The 20,803-nt window shown below is 32.2% G+C and overlaps 1 protein-coding gene across 1 annotated transcript in view; it reads right to left on the reverse strand.

The window, feature by feature from the left end:
- The window catches only part of LOC127718309 (uncharacterized), a 55,341-nt gene extending 50,795 nt beyond the window's left edge, over positions 1-4,546 (reverse strand). Inside the window, exon 1 of the mRNA XM_052224307.1 lies at positions 4,517-4,546. Within this exon, the coding sequence (XP_052080267.1) occupies positions 4,517-4,536 (20 nt within the window). The 5' untranslated portion in view covers positions 4,537-4,546. The remainder of the gene's footprint in view (positions 1-4,516) is intronic.
- Between the last annotated feature and the right edge of the window lie 16,257 nt (positions 4,547-20,803).

Below are 20,803 nucleotides of genomic sequence, written 5' to 3' on the forward strand. Positions count from 1 at the left end.
AAAATACACACGAAATACTGATGCATATTATTGAGTCCATGCATTGTTAATTGTTTATTTTAGACATTTTGTAATTTGGATATACGTTTTAGTATGTTTTAAAGCAAACATGAGAATATGAGTCAAATCGGTGAACATGAATTTGCCAGCTAATAAACCTTTAAGGAAACAATTTTAATCCGTGAAGTGTTTCCCATACAAAAAAAAATGTTTTAGTGAAGACATTGTTGATGTTTTGTTTTATGTGCGAGGAGAGACCAAGATGTTAGCATAGGTCAATTCATGCATATCATATCGTGATTATTATTAAATTTGTTTTAAATTTCTATTTGGTTTTTTTCGTTAAAGGTGCTCACAAATGATATTCCACTTGAACGATGAAAAATAAACAATATTAAGAAGAAACTAATAATATACAATTATAATCTGCATCACAATGTTATATTCAAAATTATTAAACCAAGAAAAGGTCTTTCATTCGAGGTCTTCCAGAAAGAAGGAAAATAACTCTTTTTGAGGACTAATGATTTTGTAATTATCTTTTGACCAAGGCCATCATGTTTTATTAGTATACAGTAATAAATGTAATCTTTCTATGTTGTGAAGTTATACTATTGTTTCAGAAAAAGGGTGAAGGTTTGGTACCATTAAAACGTTTAAACCCGCTGCATTTGTTTGCACCTGTCCTAAGTCAGGAATCTGATGTTCAGTAGTTGTCGTTTATTGATGTGGTTCATAAGTGTTTCTCGTTTCTCGTTTTTTATATAGATTAGACCGTTGGTTTTTCCCGTTTGAATGGTTTTGCACTTGTAATTTTTGGGGCCCTTTATAGCTTACTGTTCGGTGTGAGCCAAGGCTCCGTGTTGAAGACCGTACTGTGACCTATAATGGTTTACTTTTATAAAATTTGACTTGGATGGAGAGTTGTCTCAAATGCAGCGGGTTCAAACGTTTTAATGGTACCAAACCTTCACCCTTTTTCCTGAACAATAGTGTAACATCACAACATAGAAAGACACACTATAAAATATCAACTGAAATAGCTTAACTCAATCAAAGGACATATTAACATAATTGAACATACACTGAACAAATAAATTTGACCTGACACAATGTAAATACAAAATAAATAAACTAAGGGAAGAATAATAAAAGTAACATGCATATTTTTAAATAAAAGAGGGGAGACAACTCTAATTTGATGTAAGTGTACCCTTTAAACCGATATGTAAGTGTTACGACATGTCGCAACTAACAATTAAGTAAAAATATGTTGTTGATATCTTATATCGTGTTTGAAAAACGGTGAAAATAAGCCAAAAACCAATTTTAAAAATGACCTTGACCTTTGACCTTGACCCTATTTTCTTTTTTTTTTTGGACAAAAGACCTCAAATCAAAAGACCCTAGGTCCCTATCACTTATGGTTTACCAATTACAATTTATTTTACTTATTTTAAATACAGAAGGGGAAATAACTCTCATATGGAGTTTATGGACCGCTTCGGTCAAAATTATTCTTAAGATCCTGAGGATATAACGAACAAATTGGAGACATAAATTTGTCATATTCTTTTATGGTTGCGAAGGAGATGCGTACACAAAAAAAAACAGTGTTTGGGGAGATAACTCTTACAATAAAAAGTATTCGGCTAAACAGGGTCAGTTTCAAAAACGCAATACTTGTTCGATATCATACACAAAAAATCTAAGCGACATCTTGCAAAACAAAAAAGCACCGTCAGAAAAAAGTGGCGGAAGAAGAAAAAAATAATAATTAAAAACCAATTGTTCAGAGAACAATTGAAGGTCTTTCCACATCAATTTTCAAAGTTCTTGAAAAGAAGCTAATTTCTGTTTACTCAAAGTTAAAATTGGCATCCCATCATAAGTTTCTTCATACTGATGCGATAAATAAGAGGAAGAAAAAAAAAATAAGAAGGTCTTTCCACATCAATTTTCTAAATTTCCAAATATATCATATCTTAATCACAATTAAGCAAACATTTTGCACTAGTTCTTTAATTTGTAATTTTAAAAGTGACAGAGGAGATCAAAAACAAGGAAAAGTCAAAATTTAGAATATGACCTTGACCTTTGACCTTGGCCTCAATTTCATTTAAATGAACCAAGGAACTCAAATCAATATACCTTGGGTCTCTATCACTTACCATTCATGCTATACATTTATATATCCCTTATGTCAAATACAGAAGGGGAAATAACTCTCATATGGAGTTTACGTATCGCTTCGGTCAAAATTGGACAAAACATCCTGAGGATATAACGAGCAATTTGGTAAAATAAATTTGTCGCTTTCTTTTACGGTTACGGAGGAGATGCACACACAAGGAAAACAGTGTTCGGGGAGATAACTCCTACAAAGAAAAGTATTCGGTTAAGCAGGGTCAATTTCAAAGGCGCATAAACTGTTCGATATCATATACGAAACATCTAAGCGACATCTTGCGGAACAAAAATTTATGGCAAGAACAAAATTTGGCGGAAGAATAAAAAAAAACAAAAAAAAACCAATTGTTCAAAGAACAATTGAAGGTCTTATCACATCAATTTTCTAAATAATTGATGAGAAGCTAATTCTGGTTTACTCAAAGCTACTATTGGCGTCCAATCATAGGTTTCTTCATACTGATTCAATAAACATATGGTTTCTATAGACTTTTGCCTGAAATAAGGGAGATGATTGTTCGGGGAGATAACTCCTACAAAGAAAATTATTTGGTTTCGCAGGGTAAATTTCAAAGGCGCATAAACTGTTCGATATCATATACCAAATATCTAAGCGACATATTGCGAAACAAATATTTATTGCAAGAACAAAATTAGGCGGAAGAAAAAAAAAAAAAATAATCAGAAGAAAACCAATAGGTCTTTCCACAGAAAAGTGGAAAGACCTAATAATCAGAACAAATACAATAGGTCTTTCCACAGAAAAGTGGAAAGACCTAATAATAATTAAAGACCAATTGTTCAGAGAACAATTGAAGGTCTTTCCACATAAATTTTCAAAGTTATTGAAAAGAAGCTAGTTCCGGTTTACTCAAAGTTAAAATTGGAAGCCAATCATAAGTTTCTTCAAACTGATGCGATAAATGAATGGTTTCTATATACTTTTGAGTGAAATAAGGGAGATAATGTGCTACTTCCGGTGAATTAAACGTCACTTCCGGTCTCATTTGATAGCTTCTTTTACACTTCTGGTTTACTCAAAGTTATTAATAGCGTCAAAGTATAGATTTCTTCATACTGATTCAATAAATAAATGGTTTCTATATACTTTTGCCTGAAATAAAGGAGATATCTGCCAACTTCCGGTTTAGAAAATGTCACTTCCGGTCTCATATGATAGCTTTATTCGCACTGATTCCAAAAATATATAGTTTGTATATACTTATGCCTGTAATAAGGAAGATAATATGCTACTTTCGGTATATAAAATGTCACTTCCGGTCTCAAATGATAGGTTAACCTATGATCATTCAAAAAATATATGGTTTCTAGGTACTTTTCCATGAAATAAGTGCAAAAAATACTACTTTCGGTTTACTGAATTCGAAGGTCACTTCCGGCTTACTTTTTTCAAGGTCATATGTCAACCAACAGTTTGCAAAAGACCCTATGGCTTTATCATGTACCAAGTTGGAGTAATAATCAATTAACCTTAAATTGAATCATTTCAGGGACAATAACTCCTATAAGATATCATTGGATTGTTTCAGACCAAATGTATCATATCTTAAATACAATTAAGCAAACATTTTGCAATAGTTCTTTAATTTGTAATTTTAAAAGTGACAGAGGAGATCAAATAACAAGGAAAAGTCAAAATTTAGAATATGACCTTGACGTTTGACCTTGGCCTCAATTTCATTTAAATGAACCAAGGAACTCAAATCAATATATCTTAGGTCTCTATCACTTACCATTCATGCTATACATTTATATATCCCTTATGTCAAATACAGAAGGGGAAATAACTCTCATATGGAGTTTACGTATCGCTTCGGTCAAAATTGGACAAAACATCCTGAGGATATAACGAGCAATTTGATAAAATAAATTTGTCGCTTTCTTTTACGGTTACGGAGGAGAACAGTGTTCGGGGAGATAACTCATACAAAGAAAAGTATTCGGTTAAGCAGGGTCAATTCCAAAGGCGCATAAACTGTTCGATATCATATACAAAACATCTAAGCGACATCTTGCGAAACAAAAATTTATCGCAAGAACAAAATTTGGCGGAAGAAAAAAAAAAAATAAATAATAATCAGAAGAAAACCTATAGGTCTTTCAACAGAAAAGTGAAAAGACCTAATAATCAGAACACATACAATAGGTCTTTCCACAGAAAAGTGGAAAGACCTAATAATAATAATCAGAACAAATACAATAGGTCTTTCCACAGAAAAGTGGAAAGACCTAATAATAATCAGAACAAATACAATAGGTCTTTCCACAGAAAAGTGGAAAGACCTAAAAAAAAAAAAGAACAAACCTGCTACCACAGCATGCCATTATATTAATTAGTTTTCTTATGCCTTTTAAAAAATCGATTGAAGATGTATTCTATAAATAGATATTTACTAATGATCATACGGTAGTGAGATGTATTTTTAAATTTTACGCATACCTAATGTTTAGATTTGTTCAATGGACATTTGACTAATTAGTTACTTTTATAGAAGGAGACACCCGTGCCGTGTCGTTTGGTAACTGACAAACAAATAAATAAATTGATATCTATATAACGTATCCTATCATGATACCGCTAAACAAATATTTATCAATATAACATTTAAGTTATTAAAAGAAAATACTAGTAACATATAAACTCATTGACTTTTTGTTTATATTTATTTTTTCGTCTTTTTTTTTTTTTTTTTTTAGAAAAAAAAAAAATTAGATATCTATATTAGTCAGGGGCATTACTTATACAGTTTATCTTATTTACCTTATAGGTAATTTTTATTTAGAAATAACTCAATAGAATTATTTTATTTTTCAATAGAAGAATGGGCTATATGAAGTTTTTACCTTATTTTATTACATAGAATTATGAAGTAATAAAATTTGAGAGGAGTATCCAGATCAAAGGTTACTTTAAAAATGATGATATACGTTATCTTAGTAATAACAATGACATGTACATGAACATGATGATGATGATGATGGCTGCTTAACGTCAAGCGGCAAATTAATATGCATATTCAGGACGAGAACATGTTAATGTAATATGAATATTTATCCTGCTTTGTACTAAACCGACACGCTGAGCCGGATTTTTAACGTGCTAGTTCACAAGGTAATCAGTCCACAGGAAGACATGTCACCATACCCGGACACATTATTCTGACTCCGAGCCGACCAGTCTTTGCTCTTACTCCTTAATGCCGCGTGCTTAGCGGAGAAGCAGCAAATACCAATTTTAAAGACTTTGGTTTGACCCAGCTGGGGTTCGATCCCACGACTTTTCGCACTCGAGGCGAACACGCTACCAAGAGACCACCGAGGCGATGAAGAACACCTGTTAATTGTTTTGGGATACAAAATATAAATAACTTCTCAATTAAATCACAGGTTTCCATTTGTCTATATTTGTCTACCTTTAAGATTTTCAAAGAAACTGATATTTTAATAGCACAAGTTACATAGAAGTTAACAACTACAGGTCACCGTTAGGCCTTCGACAATGAGCAAAGCCCATGCCCCATAGAAAGCTATAAAATGCCCCGAAATGACAAATGTAAAACATTCCAAACGAAAAAACTAACGGCCTGATTTATGTACAAAACAATAAACGAAAGACAAATATGATATACAGCAACAAACGACAACCACCTAATTACAGACTCCATACTTGGGACAGGCACATACAGAATGTGTCGGGATTAAACATGTTTGCTGGCGTCAACCCTTCCCCCTCTAACCTGAGACAGCACTACAAAAGTCTAAAAGTCTGAAAAGACCAGTTTTTGTTTTAATTTGCATGAATATTTACTCGACATTCTCCAAAAGTATGACTTGTGTCTTAATTTTTCTTGACAAATTCTCATTTATATTAAATTTGTATGAAATTTACTCGACATATTCTCGACATTCTGAATATGGTCTTAAAATTTCTTGACAAATTCTTGACATTTGAATACTGTCTTGAAATTTCTCGACATATTTTCGACATTCTTATTTTTTCTCAGTATGGCTTGACATATTCTGAACATTTTGAATCGTGTCTTAAATTTACTTGACAGTTCTGAGTTTTACAAATCATGACCAATATTCATGATATAACTTTAATCTTTATTTCTCTTTATATGATATACTGTTGTTTCAAGTTACACTTCTTTACAACAAAAATAAAAGTTGGGCATGTAAAATAATTGAAAATTTGGGTATATAAATATTTTTACAAATGCAAATATGGCTATGAAATCTAAAGTATAAAATAATTCAAATGTGGGTGTGTTGATATAAAACAATTTCAATGTGGGTTTTTAAATAATTACAAATTTTGATTCCTAAATCTTATAAATTAAATGATTCAAACCAATCATACTGTAGACATATTTCATTCTACATTCATAATATTCAATGTTGATATGGTAAATAATTATTATACCAAAATGTGGTTTATATAAATAGCAAATTATGATGATATACAAATCATTCATTTAACAGAAGAAAAATTTGTGTAATGTCATCTGTTGGAATATATTAAGTATTACACATGGACAGGATGTTCCCCATAAAATTAAGGTATTCCACACCCCAGAGTACACGCAACTGTCAAATAGAAGTTATTGCTTTACCTGTAATATAGCCATACAACTTATCAGTTGACCGACCATGCCACTACAATTAAAAAGTTTGTTGATAGATGAAAATGAAAATCATCATTTTGATAAAAAAAAATTGAATTGAAATGGATGTTCTTCATCAAAATTATGAAGTTAATTATTTTAACATAAAAACAAATTGAATAATTCCCAAAGATTAAAAGAAAATTATTATCTACTCCAGGAATAATAAAAAAAAATGTATTTATAATCGGTCCCATCAATGATTTCTATAGAAATCATCGGTCTTATGAAATGGTTCTCAAACAGACATGCATAATATAGATCTAAACATTTTTTTTCTTTTCAGGAAGGAGTTATCACAAATATTTATTTTTGATAAAAAATTATAAAATTCAACACTCAAATTTGAATAAAAAATGTTTTTGGGTTGTTCTAAAAAATGAATAAGGTTTTTGAATCAAGATGGGAACACATTCTTTGACCTAAACGAAAGCCCCCCCCCCCCCTCTTTTTTTAGCCACACAAACCCAAAAGATGAATTGTGGGGTCCAAAAGAGATACAAGACACCTATTTTAGTAAAGCAAATTTGACTGGCAGTTTTGCGAACGGCAAAAATCTAAATGCTGTTTGTCAATACCTTCGACTTATATTCCAAGTGAAAACAATTACTTAAATGTTTAATAAAAACAAATCAAAATTAAACTACATGGGGGATTATTCAGGGCATTCCAACTTAGTTGCACCAAAAGGGTATCTTACTATACCAAATTAATCCTTTATTCTTCAAAGTTTAGTTTAGCCATAATAAAAAGGAGTATATAACAGCAATAGAATGTCATAAACAGTGCAGAATAAGTCTGTTCACATTTCAGGCAAAATTTATACTGTTGAAATAGTGTCAAGACATATTTAAGACTGTCAAGAATGTGTCGAGACATATTCAGACATTATTTAGAATGTCAAGAATATGTCGAGACATATTCAGACATTATTAAGAATGTCAAGAATATGTCAAGACAGATCGAGACAAATTTAAGACAGTCAAGAATTGGTCGAGACTAATCCAGACTCTTATCAGATGATACAGGAAGTGTCGAGAAATTTTAAGACAATGTTCATACTGCCAAGACACTTGTCAAGAAAAATCAAGAACCTTATAAGACAAATTCATACTATGCCAAGAATTTTTTAAATTATTCAGACAAATTAAGAATGTCGAGTAAAAATTCATGCAAATTCAGACAAAAACTGGTCTTTTCAGACTTTTTGACTTTTGTAGTGCAGTGTCGTTTTAAATGAAACTTGTATAGGTAATTTTAAAAGTTATTTGTGTAAGTAATGAAAATGAATGAATATTATGTAAAACTATCTGACAGAGCATTTATAAGTAATTAGAGAGGAATTTTAAGAATTACATGTACATGTACTAACTTGCCCGAATAAAACGCACCAAGTTTCAATAGAAAAGAAGTTCTTGTGTTAAGGGCGAAGTATTTGGATAACACAACGAATGCTAAATTAATTAATTGTCTAATGGCAAATATTAGTAAAACGTATTTCTATTACAATATATCAATTTAGAAGTCATCTAAAGTAGGTATCGAAATGAGGGACATTAAATTTCTGCTCCCACATGAACACTTATTTTGTTTAATTTTGGTCGGATATTTTGCCTTTTATCAATAACTTAACGATGTTTTTTCCTCTCTCGAAAATGCAGTTCTAGCTTTAAACGTATTATTATATATATGGGTGCATTCCTATTTTTCCGGAAAAATTTATTTTTCATTGAGATTCCTTCGAAATTCTATCTAAACACGAATAAGAGATGTGGGATATACATCAATGAAAAATCAACCCAAACACAAAAACAACCAAAATCATGTCTACTTGTGTCTATACAATATAACAATATATCTAAATCGCTACAAGTCTTCAACATTTGTGAATGAATTAAGCAAAAACCATCAAAGATCTGCCGTTAATACCAAGTTTTCCAAATAATAAAAAAAGCACACACAAAGATATGACAAAAGACAACCACTGACGTGGTTCCTGACGTAGGCATATTATTTTGTTGCGGGATTTAGCTACTAGCATTTCTTTAATGTCAACCCTAGCGTGTCGATCTAGTACAAAGCAGGGTTTATTCTCATAACACATTACCATGCTCGCGTCTTGAATTTTCAAAATTAGCCATTCGACGTAAAAAATTATGGAATTAATACTTACAGGAATTCAAAGTTGCTGGACGAGTAGTTTTACTTACACGTGTAAAGGTGGGTATGTCTGACCGATTGGTATGAGCTGACCTCTGTTATTTAAGTTTTTAACGCGGCGGTCAATTTTTCAGTTATAGTCCCACTATACCTTTTTTTTTTTTTTTTAAATCTGAATTGATTTCAATGTTAAACAATTATTTGTTTTTTTAAAAAAGCAAACGAGGCACGTGTTTCCCCCTCTTGGTGCTTGTAAATTTCTCTTTTATGTCACATTTTAGGGAGCTACCATTTGATTTTTAGGGGGGGGTGGGGGGGGGGGGCCTGGATGATGAATTTGAAAAAATTTGAAAAGGTAGGACGGTAGGACTGGAGTTTTGAGTACAAAAAAAGGCAGGATATATATGTTTTCTATTTTTGAGGTTACAAGGACAACTTATTACAGTTTCTGGTGGCCTCGGAGGCCGGGGGTCCCAGTAACTAAACTACAGTATCATTAGTCTGTCAACACATAGGTTGTTATTTCTAATTCCTCACGGGGCAGGTGCAATATCCTTAAATAATAATTGACTAGGATTGTCAGTTTTCCTGCCGAAGGTTGGTTGTCCGACTTCCCAACCAATAAAGACTGACCACCACCAAATAGAGTGTAGTACTGAAAGACACCAATCAATCAATCAATTAATTATAGGGGTTTCAACTCGCATGGCAGGTGATAAAAAAATGTGGGTATGTGTTTTAACTTAGATATTCTTATAGTACCTGCTGATTTAGGTATGACCATTTATGCACTGAAAAGAAAGAGAAATTTGTCCACCGATAGGGGGTACAAACGAAAAACAATATGCAAACGTTTATTCTGCGTAATATTAATATAAGTCCCGTGTTGTAAAAAATATGTATGTAAAATCCTCCCTCCCCTCCCTCCTCCAAAAAACAGATCAGAACAGTGACAAATCTACGTTGAAGCAGCTGGGGACAAGAGTGAAGTAGAAGTTGTGGATGAAAAAGGATAAACCATCAAAACGTTAATTTTTTTTAAAGCTAAATTTTTAATTTTAAAAAGAGATATCCTATCAGCCTTCTTTTTGTGTGAAAAACGTGTATCCTCTTTCCGTAAACCCCAAATATTTTCATTCAAACAATACATTCCGTTGTTACTGGAAGTTCAAAATTATAACACTTCCTCTAGTACAAAAACCAAAAAAAAAAAAACAAAAAAAACAAACAACAGACAATCTGGCAATAAACTGATTTACAGCCAACAATCACCTGTCACGTGTTTTTTTTAAAATCAAGTGCTCTATTTAAATTGTATGCACCTGTTTAATGTATTCTGGGGGTAGTTAATTTTTTGAAAATACGCTTTGGCAACCCTCCTGCATCGAGTTCGCATGTCCTGATATATCGCAGGTTATACGTAACAAATAATTGTATGAATTTTATAAAGCGCAGTTTCTTAACCGATCTTCATACGCTCCTGTTAGCTTTTTATTAACAGGTTAGTCAATAATTTCTCTCTTGCTTACTTGCTTTATACTTTGTACAATAAGTATTCATAAATACAACCAAATAGCTGCAGTTATATAATTATTGCTTAATTTTTTATTGCAAACTTCTAATTCTAAATATTCACATTGCTAGGTTTTGTTTTTTATACATTTTGAGAGACAATCTTCCTGTCGAAGTATACACATTTTAAGAATTGGTATTGTTTACTAGTTATTAGCATTATTTACCCACCTTGCAGTCATAATCTGTGTAATCTTTTATTTACCATTAAAGTGTTAACGCAGGCTGACAGTATGAAGATGCGTGCACTAATGGAGTCGATTTATACTTCGTACTTTTTTTTAATTTTGTGCAAAGCTGTTGAATGTGTGTATGCATTTCTTCAGTCTTTATAAGCCATCATATATTGAGCATTATGGAGACTGATAGTTAACAAATAAGTAAATTAAAACAAAAATGAATTGCATTGTATTTCCGAATTTTCAATTTTGTTTTTGAGCCACAGGTTAGGAATTTCCATCAAAAAGATTTATATCAAATGAATAAATAACCTTTAATTTTCAAATTATGAGCGTATTTGATGAAGATTATCCAGAATATGCATTTGACATAAAAGATGACATCAAAATGAGGTCAGTTTTTCTTGAAGAATTTAGTAGCACATGTCGATTTGTCACAAACATGTTATGACAGTTGTCTGTCACTTGTTCTGTTGATTGATAGCGTTTGATTTTATCAGTTTTTATGGACTTCCTCTTTTTGAATTTGCATAAGAGTTCAGTTTTTTTTTTTATAATTTTTTATGAATATATAGTAAGACAAAATTGATAACCGGTGATGTAAACGTTATTATCAGAAATAAAATGTGTGCTTCTCCTGTGTTATCGAACATAGACCCAAGACTGAAAGAGGAATACGGTGGTTTGCAAGATATTCATATGCCAGTCCGAATCAGGAACGTCGACAGTGGTGACATTTTGTAATATCTTAATATTTTTCTGGATTGAAATCTTAAGTGTTGTTGATTGATTTTTTTCGTTTTTTTTTACAATGACATTATCAGTCTGTTTTCAACTTAATGTGAGGGTACCCAAAATGCACCTATTTTGACAGTTTTTTTTAACATACGTTTATTTTTTATTTTTATCCTTATTTCCTTTATAGTTCCACCAATTCAATACTGAATTCATATTAAATCATGGAAAAATAGGTTTAAACTGACCTCCAAACGACCCATGATTCTGTAACGAGGAGTACCCAAATTGAATCCATGCTTCAAATTAATATCAGTAAAAACTGAATTTATTGATTTTTGTTTTATTTTTGTAAATATTTCAAACAATTTCATATTAGTTCATGCTTATTCTATATGTTTTAAGAAACGGATGTCTGTGACATATTTTAAATGCTCCTTTTTTTTAAAGTTGACTTTTTGTGGATGTCGCATGCGGGATATGGCGACGTTCCGTAGATCTACCTTTTTTTACTGTATAGAGACTTCCAATTGTGATTGATAATGTGTATATCTAAAAATTAGCTTTGTTGAAAGACTGGCATAGCATTATAAAAAAATCAAATTGTTTAGTCTTTACAAAAACTTCTTTAAGAAAACTTAACTACTGAACTAGCTGTCAGTAACTGCGAGTACTCTCAGATCTGTACTTAGTGTCTTTTTGTCGTTGGGATGTACAAGTACCCGGCCACGTCCACTCTGTGGTTTTGTTAGACGTATTTCTATTTGTATCCATTTGATGAGTTAAGCCTTTCCCAACTGATTGTTATAGTTTGTTCTTATGTTGTACTTTTACACCACTGTCCCAAGTAAGGGGGAGGGTTGGGCGCCCGCTAACATGTTAAACCCCGCCACATTCTATATGTGCCTGTTCCAAGTCAGGAGCCTGTTATTGAGTGGTTGTTGTTTGTTGGTGTTGATTATATGCGTTGTTTTTTTTTTTTACAGTTATTGTATTGTTCTGATGCACCACTGTCCCAGGATAAGGGGAGGGTTAGGCGCCCACCAACATGTTTAACCCCACCACATTCTGTATATGCCTGTCCCAAGTTTTTTGTTGTACTTTTACACCACTGTCCCTGTCTCCTTTTAAAGACAAACCAGGTAGAGAAGATACTGTTCTTCCCTGCTAATAATCTCTTATTGTTCCAATTGTTTACAGGACAGAAAAGTAACTTAATATTAGCCTTTTTAATCTTTTCATCTCGAACAAAACATTTTTGGCTTATGAAAACATTTCAATCTGTTATTAAATAATTTTCCAGCAGCACATTTTATGCTCTTTCTACCTCACCGAATCTCTCTCTCTAAACACAAACAACGTTAACAATATGTTCCACCTCTATTGGAAATAAGTCAGGTCTAATGTACGTTTACCTATTCAAAAACTATTTGCTAACATAATGAACGTTTATTGGTGAACAGCCAACGATCAGATATCAATTGTTTTAATAAAATAATGTTTTTGTAAAACTCAGTCTGATGTTCATGGGCTTCATCTGATATTAAATTGTTGGCTGACCTCGTATACACATATCATCGGCAAAGGTATTTGTCTTACTAATCAGACGTAGCTTTTCTAACCGACTTTTATATGCATGTATTTTAGAAGCAGCTAAACGAAACTACACCCAATGTGTTATAAATGAATTCCTATATATTTTGTTGTTTGTTTTAAAGTGTTATATGCATTTTTGAAAAAATAAAAACTGAACTTTGCTGTAAAGATATAAAAGTTCATATTGAACATGTGAATTGATATGATATAGTGTGTGTAATAAATTTAAAGTGGAAGCATCAAATTGAAATTCCTTTCTAACAAAATTAACACTAGATGATACATACATTGACACTAGACTGATACTGTTACTAGTGCTCTTATAAGCCCCGCATGTATCATCAGTGGCGTAGTCAATGCTTCGCCATCTACATGATTAAAAACCATTTAGTTTAAGAATCGTTTTACTGTAATAGCTATTTTTTTTTAAATGCCAGACTTTAGAATATTCTATCAAACTCATTTCGCAAAAAACTAACTTATTGCTTTTAGGTCTAAAAAGTACAAATGTATTCAAAATGAAAATGAAATACTAGCAATAAGAAGTTTTCGCTTTTTTTAATGATATGTGTGTGGTGGAGTCAGTCATTTCATCCGCTTACAACAATAATTGGTTTCAATTTAGCACTTTCGATATACATGTTTTTATTTACGGTAAATGTTATGTTAAACGAGATAGAAAAAAAAACAAACTATTCTTACTGCAAAAAATAGAATCAGTTTATTTTGAATATGTTACAATTTTATGTTTAATGACGATGGTCAGGGGCGGATCCAGGATTTTAGGTTAGGGGGGCGCAAACTTAAAATTTTATCGAAATACTCCTCATTACGCTGAGGACAACCCATGCTATGCAAATTTGTTTGAGGTAAACAACCCATGCTTTGCAAATTTTAGGGGGGGGGGGCACGCCTGAATCCGCCCCTGATGGTGTTGTTATATTATCAAGTTTGCTAACACCACTTATTGGTATCAGTAAACCTACTTGACATAACATTCTAACTATTTGCAAGATGTCCAAAAATGCCTGCATGTTGTTCTTCAATTCAAGTGTTGATCGACTATCTGTATCATCGTGTTACTTCTATAAGGAATACAGCTAGCCGTCTCATAAAGAAGGTGTATATCGAATAACACAATCTTGAACTATATCCAATATGTTTATGAATACAAATAAATGTTGAAAAGAAGATATAGTCTGGTGATAATTTAATATAGAGACTAAATGATTTATCAACATTTCGTCATGCACAATGAATTTTTGTCAGCACTTTAAAATGTTTAAGGACAAGTTAATGTTAAATCAGCAATTTATACGATAAAGTTTCAATAATGTTTTAAACCATACAATGTTTTATTTATTTCAGAAAATGACACAACTGTGGCGTGATTTGGAGATTGTAAATTTCCTTTTAGTAGGTAAATGAAATCTGGATGCGGACATATAATATGTAAAAACAACGTGAGAATGGGTCAGTTTGTTTTTAAAAAAAAGGTTAACTTTATGCACTCTTATATTTGAGAGAGAACATGTAAGATTGTGTAATGATGACAGCACACCAGGAAAATGGATTGACGATCGGACGAAAAATTGCAGCATTTCATTACGTCTTACTCATAAAGCAGTACACAAAAGAACTCATTACAGGTAGCACTTCTGTTAATATAGACAATGCAATTTCCCAAAGGAACTCCCTTTGCGACTGAAACTGTGCTTGTTTTACTATGAAGTTTCGAAAAAAATTATATCCCAGAACGGAAAGTTTATATGCACAACTTTTTTTATTCAAAGGTCAAAACATAGGGCTATGCGGCATATTTTCAACATTTATATGACCAGAACTTCTAAGAGTTTAAACTTATAATAAAATTCTCTATTACCCATACCTTCACTGTGCGTCTTCCTTAAATTTCAATTTTCACCGTTACCATGTGTTTTTATACTCGTAACATTCCCAAGTTATGTCTCTATGAGATGAAACATGGAGATCACAGTACGTAAACAAAACAAAATATCTATGAATATTATATATCCTCCCCAAAGAAGGCGTGGCTTGAGAAACATCTGCATATGTATTTACAAAGTGCAACCTACATGTAATAAGAAATTGAAGATTTGAAAAGATTAAAATTGAATAATTTGTAATTAAGCAAATGCATGCGTTCCTTAATTTTAAAGACCCACAGTTATGGTTTGACTTGTGTGTGTTTGTGAATGTGGAACTCGGTGTCAATGTGTATGTGTAATGTTTTTTTCTATCTTTTACCGGAATAAATGTAAGATGCATAATCAGAAAAAGCTAATAATAACTGTTTTCCCCATTTTATTTTTAACAAACAGTTTGTCAAATTATTTTGACGAAAATTTTTGTCAGTTTTATTAATTGACATTTTAGAAGTTAACTGAACCTTAGTAACTTACCTTTTATGTCTTTGTGTTGGTTGAGAAGATCTCAAAGAAAATACTATACAATTTGTGCGTTTTTATTTTATTTCAAAATCCAAAATGGAGGAAGACACCCCAGTTACCTTGATGATGGGTAGTCAAGGTCGTTAAAAACCACCCTCGTCATAGCTACCTTAACTAAACTAATATTCTGATACATATATGTATAAAATTGAAACGGCTTGTGACACTTTTGATAATAAAATTGAGAATGGAAATATGGAATATGTCAAAGAGACAACCAGATCAAAGAGCAGACAACAGCCGAAGGCCACCAATGGGTCTTTAACGCATTGAGAAAATCCCGCACCCAGAAGTGGTCCTCAGCTGGCCCCTAAATAAAATTGTGTACTAGTTCAATGTAAATGGACGTCACACTAAACTCCAAAACATATAAATGAACTAAAATTAAAAACATACAAGACTAACAAAGGCCAGAGGCTCCTGACTTGGGACAGGCGCAAAAATGCGGCGGGGTTAAACATGTTTTGTGAGATGTCAACCCTCCCTCTATACCTCTAGCCAATGTAGAATAAGGAAACACATAGCAATAGGCACAGTAAAACTCAGTTTAAAAGAAGTCCGAGTCCGATGTCAGAATAGGTAACAAAAGAAACTAAGCAAAATGACAATGATACATAAATGAACAAAGGACTACTAGCAGTTACTGACATGCCAGCTCCAGACCTCAATTAAACTGATTGAAAGATTATGTCTTCATCATATGAAAATCAAGTAGGTTGTTATATGTTTGTGAGCGCTCAACACAAAATTTTGATGTTACAAAATAACTCCAGAAACAAGCTGTAAACACTATGCAGTCGAATGATTGCAGTGGCATTTTCATGCATGTTCAGGCCGAGAACAAATTTACAATATATACAATAAGCTGGTCCTATAATAAAAGACGTCTGGGATGAAGATCGGGAAATTTGTACTGCAATCTGGCAAAATGCGAGTATATTGGATAGGGACAAACATTTTGTCTCGCACACAGGTAACTTACGGACCCCTCAATGAGTTGTTGCAAGAGTTCTTAACGTGCAGAGAACTAGGCACTCATTAACACGAGGTATCGGATTTAACGTCCCTATTCTTTCCAGACGTGGCTGCGTACTTGTACATTCCGCACAACAAAACGGGCGCCCCACTTTAGCGAGAGTTTTACTGCCAGTTGGAGGAAGATCAAATGTGACCATATTTCTATTCCCAAGTCACCCTTAGGGATTATTGAATTAAAAAATGCTTGCCCAACATATTAATGTTTACCTAAAAAAAAAAAAAAAAAAAAAACATATTACAAAAAATATTGATCTAAAAGTTCTTAATGTATAATTACTGGCAGCTAGTTCAAGCCCGAATTTAACTTGCTATATATAGTCAATAAACAATGGTCTCCAACAACAAAATGTCCATCGGTACACATCCAACATATTGTATATCTTTCAAACTTATAACCCCAACTGTAAATCTTGCTAGCAGAATTGAGAGATATTGACATCCTGTGACATCTTTCGTCTGTAAACGTTCGCATTTCCATCTTAAGGTACTGACGAAAGAATAATCCGAATGATTGCTGTCTTAAATGCTGCTTTGATTAAATTTAAACAAACCAACCATTATAATCCTAATGAACTGTTTTCTAAATTATTTATATTTATATCCTATTCAATATTTTCTTTTTAATTGTACAGCTATAGGTTGCACTTTGTAAATACAGCTGTTTCTCAAACCACGCCTCTTTTGGGGAGATATAGAATATTCATAGATAATTAATTTTGTTTACATACTGGTTCCCAGTTATGATCTCTAGGTTTCATCTCATAGAGACATAACTTGGGAATGTTACCAGTAAATATACATATGCATATTGTCTATATAGAAATCTGTGGTAATCCTACAGTCAAGGTAAGGATAGTTAAGAAATTTAGTGTTAGTTTAAACTCTTAGAAGTTCGGGGCATATAAACGTTGAAAATATGCCGCACAGCCCTATATTTTGACCTTTGAAAAAAATTGTAGTGCATATGAACTTTCCATTCTAGGATATGATTTTTTTCAAAACTTCATGGTAAAAGTGGTACAGTTTTAGCCGTAAAAGGAGTTCCTATGGGAAATTGCATTGTCAATATTTACAGAAATGCAACCTATATTGGGTGAAAAAAGAGAACATACAGAATTTAACCAAATTTGGTTTATCTCACAGATATTAAAGAAATTAACCCAAATATGAAGTTTTATAAATATTTCATGAAGATTGGGAAAATCCTGGGCTTTAACTATGATGACTCAGCATAAATTCACAGTTTACAGTATGCATAGTTTACTTAAAGCCCTGAATGCAAAATAAATTCATAATATATGCATATTTGTAAGTTAAATTGTTTAGAAGTGCTTATATTTACTCTTTGCAGTAATTGAAACTCATAGATCCTTCCTGAATATTATTGGTGGGGTGTTTTTGTCCTGTCGATAACCCAAAAGTAAGCCGTAACGCCTAAATCTGCTTTTTTGTCACCGCGGCATAAAAAATACAAGCTAGAAATACAAAAATATTTCAACAAAACATACTATAGTGTGTTCTATCCTGAATATGTACTAAATATTCCATATTGCTAGAAACAGCAGAATAATTGAGGAAATTTGAGGCCCCAGGGGCAAAAAACAGAGAAAATTGCCTACCCCCTGGGTCATAAAACAAATAATTTAACTTGTAAATGCTATGATTTTATGATTTTAAAGGTCTTTATATAGAAAACAATAACTGTGCTTAGAAGTTATGCAAAAATTAGATGTTAGCAGTCATTTTTATAACATTTTAAGTGAATTTATACATCAGACTGGTATCTGCATACATACAACTATTGCAAATATGGCTTTGTTTTAACACTTCTAGCTCATATATTAGCTAAATTATGTCAGATATATGGTTAGAGATTATACTGTTGTGACAAGAATTCTAAACTGACCATTTGAGGCAGAAATTGTGAACATTCATTGACAAATAGGCATACAATAAAATGTGGACTGGAGACACAGGCAGGATTTGATACTTTATATAATCTTGAATGTTGGAATGATTGACTGCTAAACTTAACATTTAGAGTGTTCTGAAATGCTTTCAATATGTTATCAGAACAGTTTTAAACAGGTTCTAGGCATTTCATGTCAGAAAACATGCAAATAGGGTAAGCTGGCAATAATTAAAGTCTTGTTTTCAAATTCTTTAAAAAAATGAAACAGGGGAGGGGGTATCAAATGAACAGTAAAAGAAAACTTAAGAGTTTATGCAGTGATTTCTTTAAGGCTGTAATTCTGATCAATAAGTATTAATGTGAGAAAAACTGTTTTTAGAGAGTTTTCTATTGGAATAAATGTTTGTATAGGTTGCACTTTGTAAATACAGCTGTTTCTCAAACCACGCCTCTTTTGGGGAGATATAGAATATTCATAGATAATTAATTTTGTTTACATACTGGTTCCCAGTTATGATCTCTAGGTTTCATCTCATAGAGACATAACTTGGGAATGTTACCAGTAAATATACATATGCATATTGTCTATATAGAAATCTGTGGTAATCCTACAGTCAAGGTAAGGATAGTTAAGAAATTTAGTGTTAGTTTAAACTCTTAGAAGTTCGGGGCATATAAACGTTGAAAATATGCCGCACAGCCCTATATTTTGACCTTTGAAAAAAATTGTAGTGCATATGAACTTTCCATTCTAGGATATGATTTTTTTCAAAACTTCATGGTAAAAGTGGTACAGTTTTAGCCGTAAAAGGAGTTCCTATGGGAAATTGCATTGTCAATATTTACAGAAATGCAACCTATAAGTGAATTACAATTGGAAACTGTATTTGGTAAGTGAAATCCATTCAAACAAAACTAAGAATTCCATATTTTCTCGTATTTTTCTGTCCACACACTTTTTTGAAAAAAAAAAAATAGATTTCGCTTTATTTATTAGTCTGTTTTCAGTAACTTGTTTATTATTCTAAAAGAAGTCAGTGCGAGAATTTTGCGATCTCGATCTAAGGTTCAATATACAACACAGCAACGATAAAATACTGTTTTTATTTTATTTAATTTTATGCATAACTTTGCCTTGTATAAAGATAAGACTAATTAGATCAGAAAAAAATAAATTAATGACATTCTCAGAATTACACCTAAACTTTTATATGAAGCATGTTTGCGGTTTACTGGAAAAAAGCTAAAATATAATATTTCGATTTTGAAATTATAAAATATACCTTAACCTCCTCTTATCAAAAGGGTATACAGTGAGTTTATGCGGTTTATATGTTATTTTTTGCGAAAGGATTGTTGATTATTGTGCGTCTCTTCATTTTGTATAGAAAATGTCCTGCAGCTGCTATATGATGAGTTTAAATATATATCATTTGAAACCGCATTCCAGAATTTGTATTTCTTATTAAAAAATCAAAAGACTGTTAACTTTAAAATAAATTAATCACTGCGGTTCCATTGAATGATGATGGGTTTTGTAATAGTTTTCCTTGTAAAACGTATCACTCAATAGGAATTACACACATGAAAAGAGCAGCAGTACAGATTCGCTATTATATTACTGAAGTAACTTATTGCTCAAATATTACGTTACGTTCTTTCATATTCACACTATACAGACTTCATAAACAAGAGTGTGCTTCTTACTTCAAACTGTTTTAAAAAACTAATGAGGAAACTTGACTGAAACCGATGCTACCGGAGTTTAAACCGTAACGAATTGTATGACCGATACGATGAGTCTGTACCTCAACTCACTCCTAACACTTTTTATTGGACTTTGATCTTAAGATACCAGAAAAGTCGTCTGTTCTGTAAATTAACTTGTTGTATCTCATTCTCTAATATGCATCTTTACTGCGTATGGATTCAATCGGTTTGGGATGCATGCATACTATGAGACGTTTGCCTTCTCGACGATGACGGTAACGCTCCGTTTAGGGTTTCTGCAATTTTGTGATTGTTGCGTGTTTGTATCTTCGTTTTTTTGTTTTTTTTATAGATATAAACATAGGTACACGACTGTTGTCTCTTATTTATCACGAATTAATTACCATGTGTGTTAAAGAGTATCCGACTTTTGTATTCTGTGTGCTTACTAGCCTGTTTAAAGTATATCTTTTAATTTTTGCCATGTTGTTATTAACACTTCTTTGACTGGTGCTTTGACATTTTGTTTTCCGTCCTCTTCCCTTAGGAAAA

The sequence above is a fragment of the Mytilus californianus genome, unplaced genomic scaffold (genome assembly GCF_021869535.1).
Source record: "Mytilus californianus isolate M0D057914Y unplaced genomic scaffold, xbMytCali1.0.p SCAF_10, whole genome shotgun sequence".
NCBI lineage: Eukaryota > Metazoa > Mollusca > Bivalvia > Mytilida > Mytilidae > Mytilus > Mytilus californianus.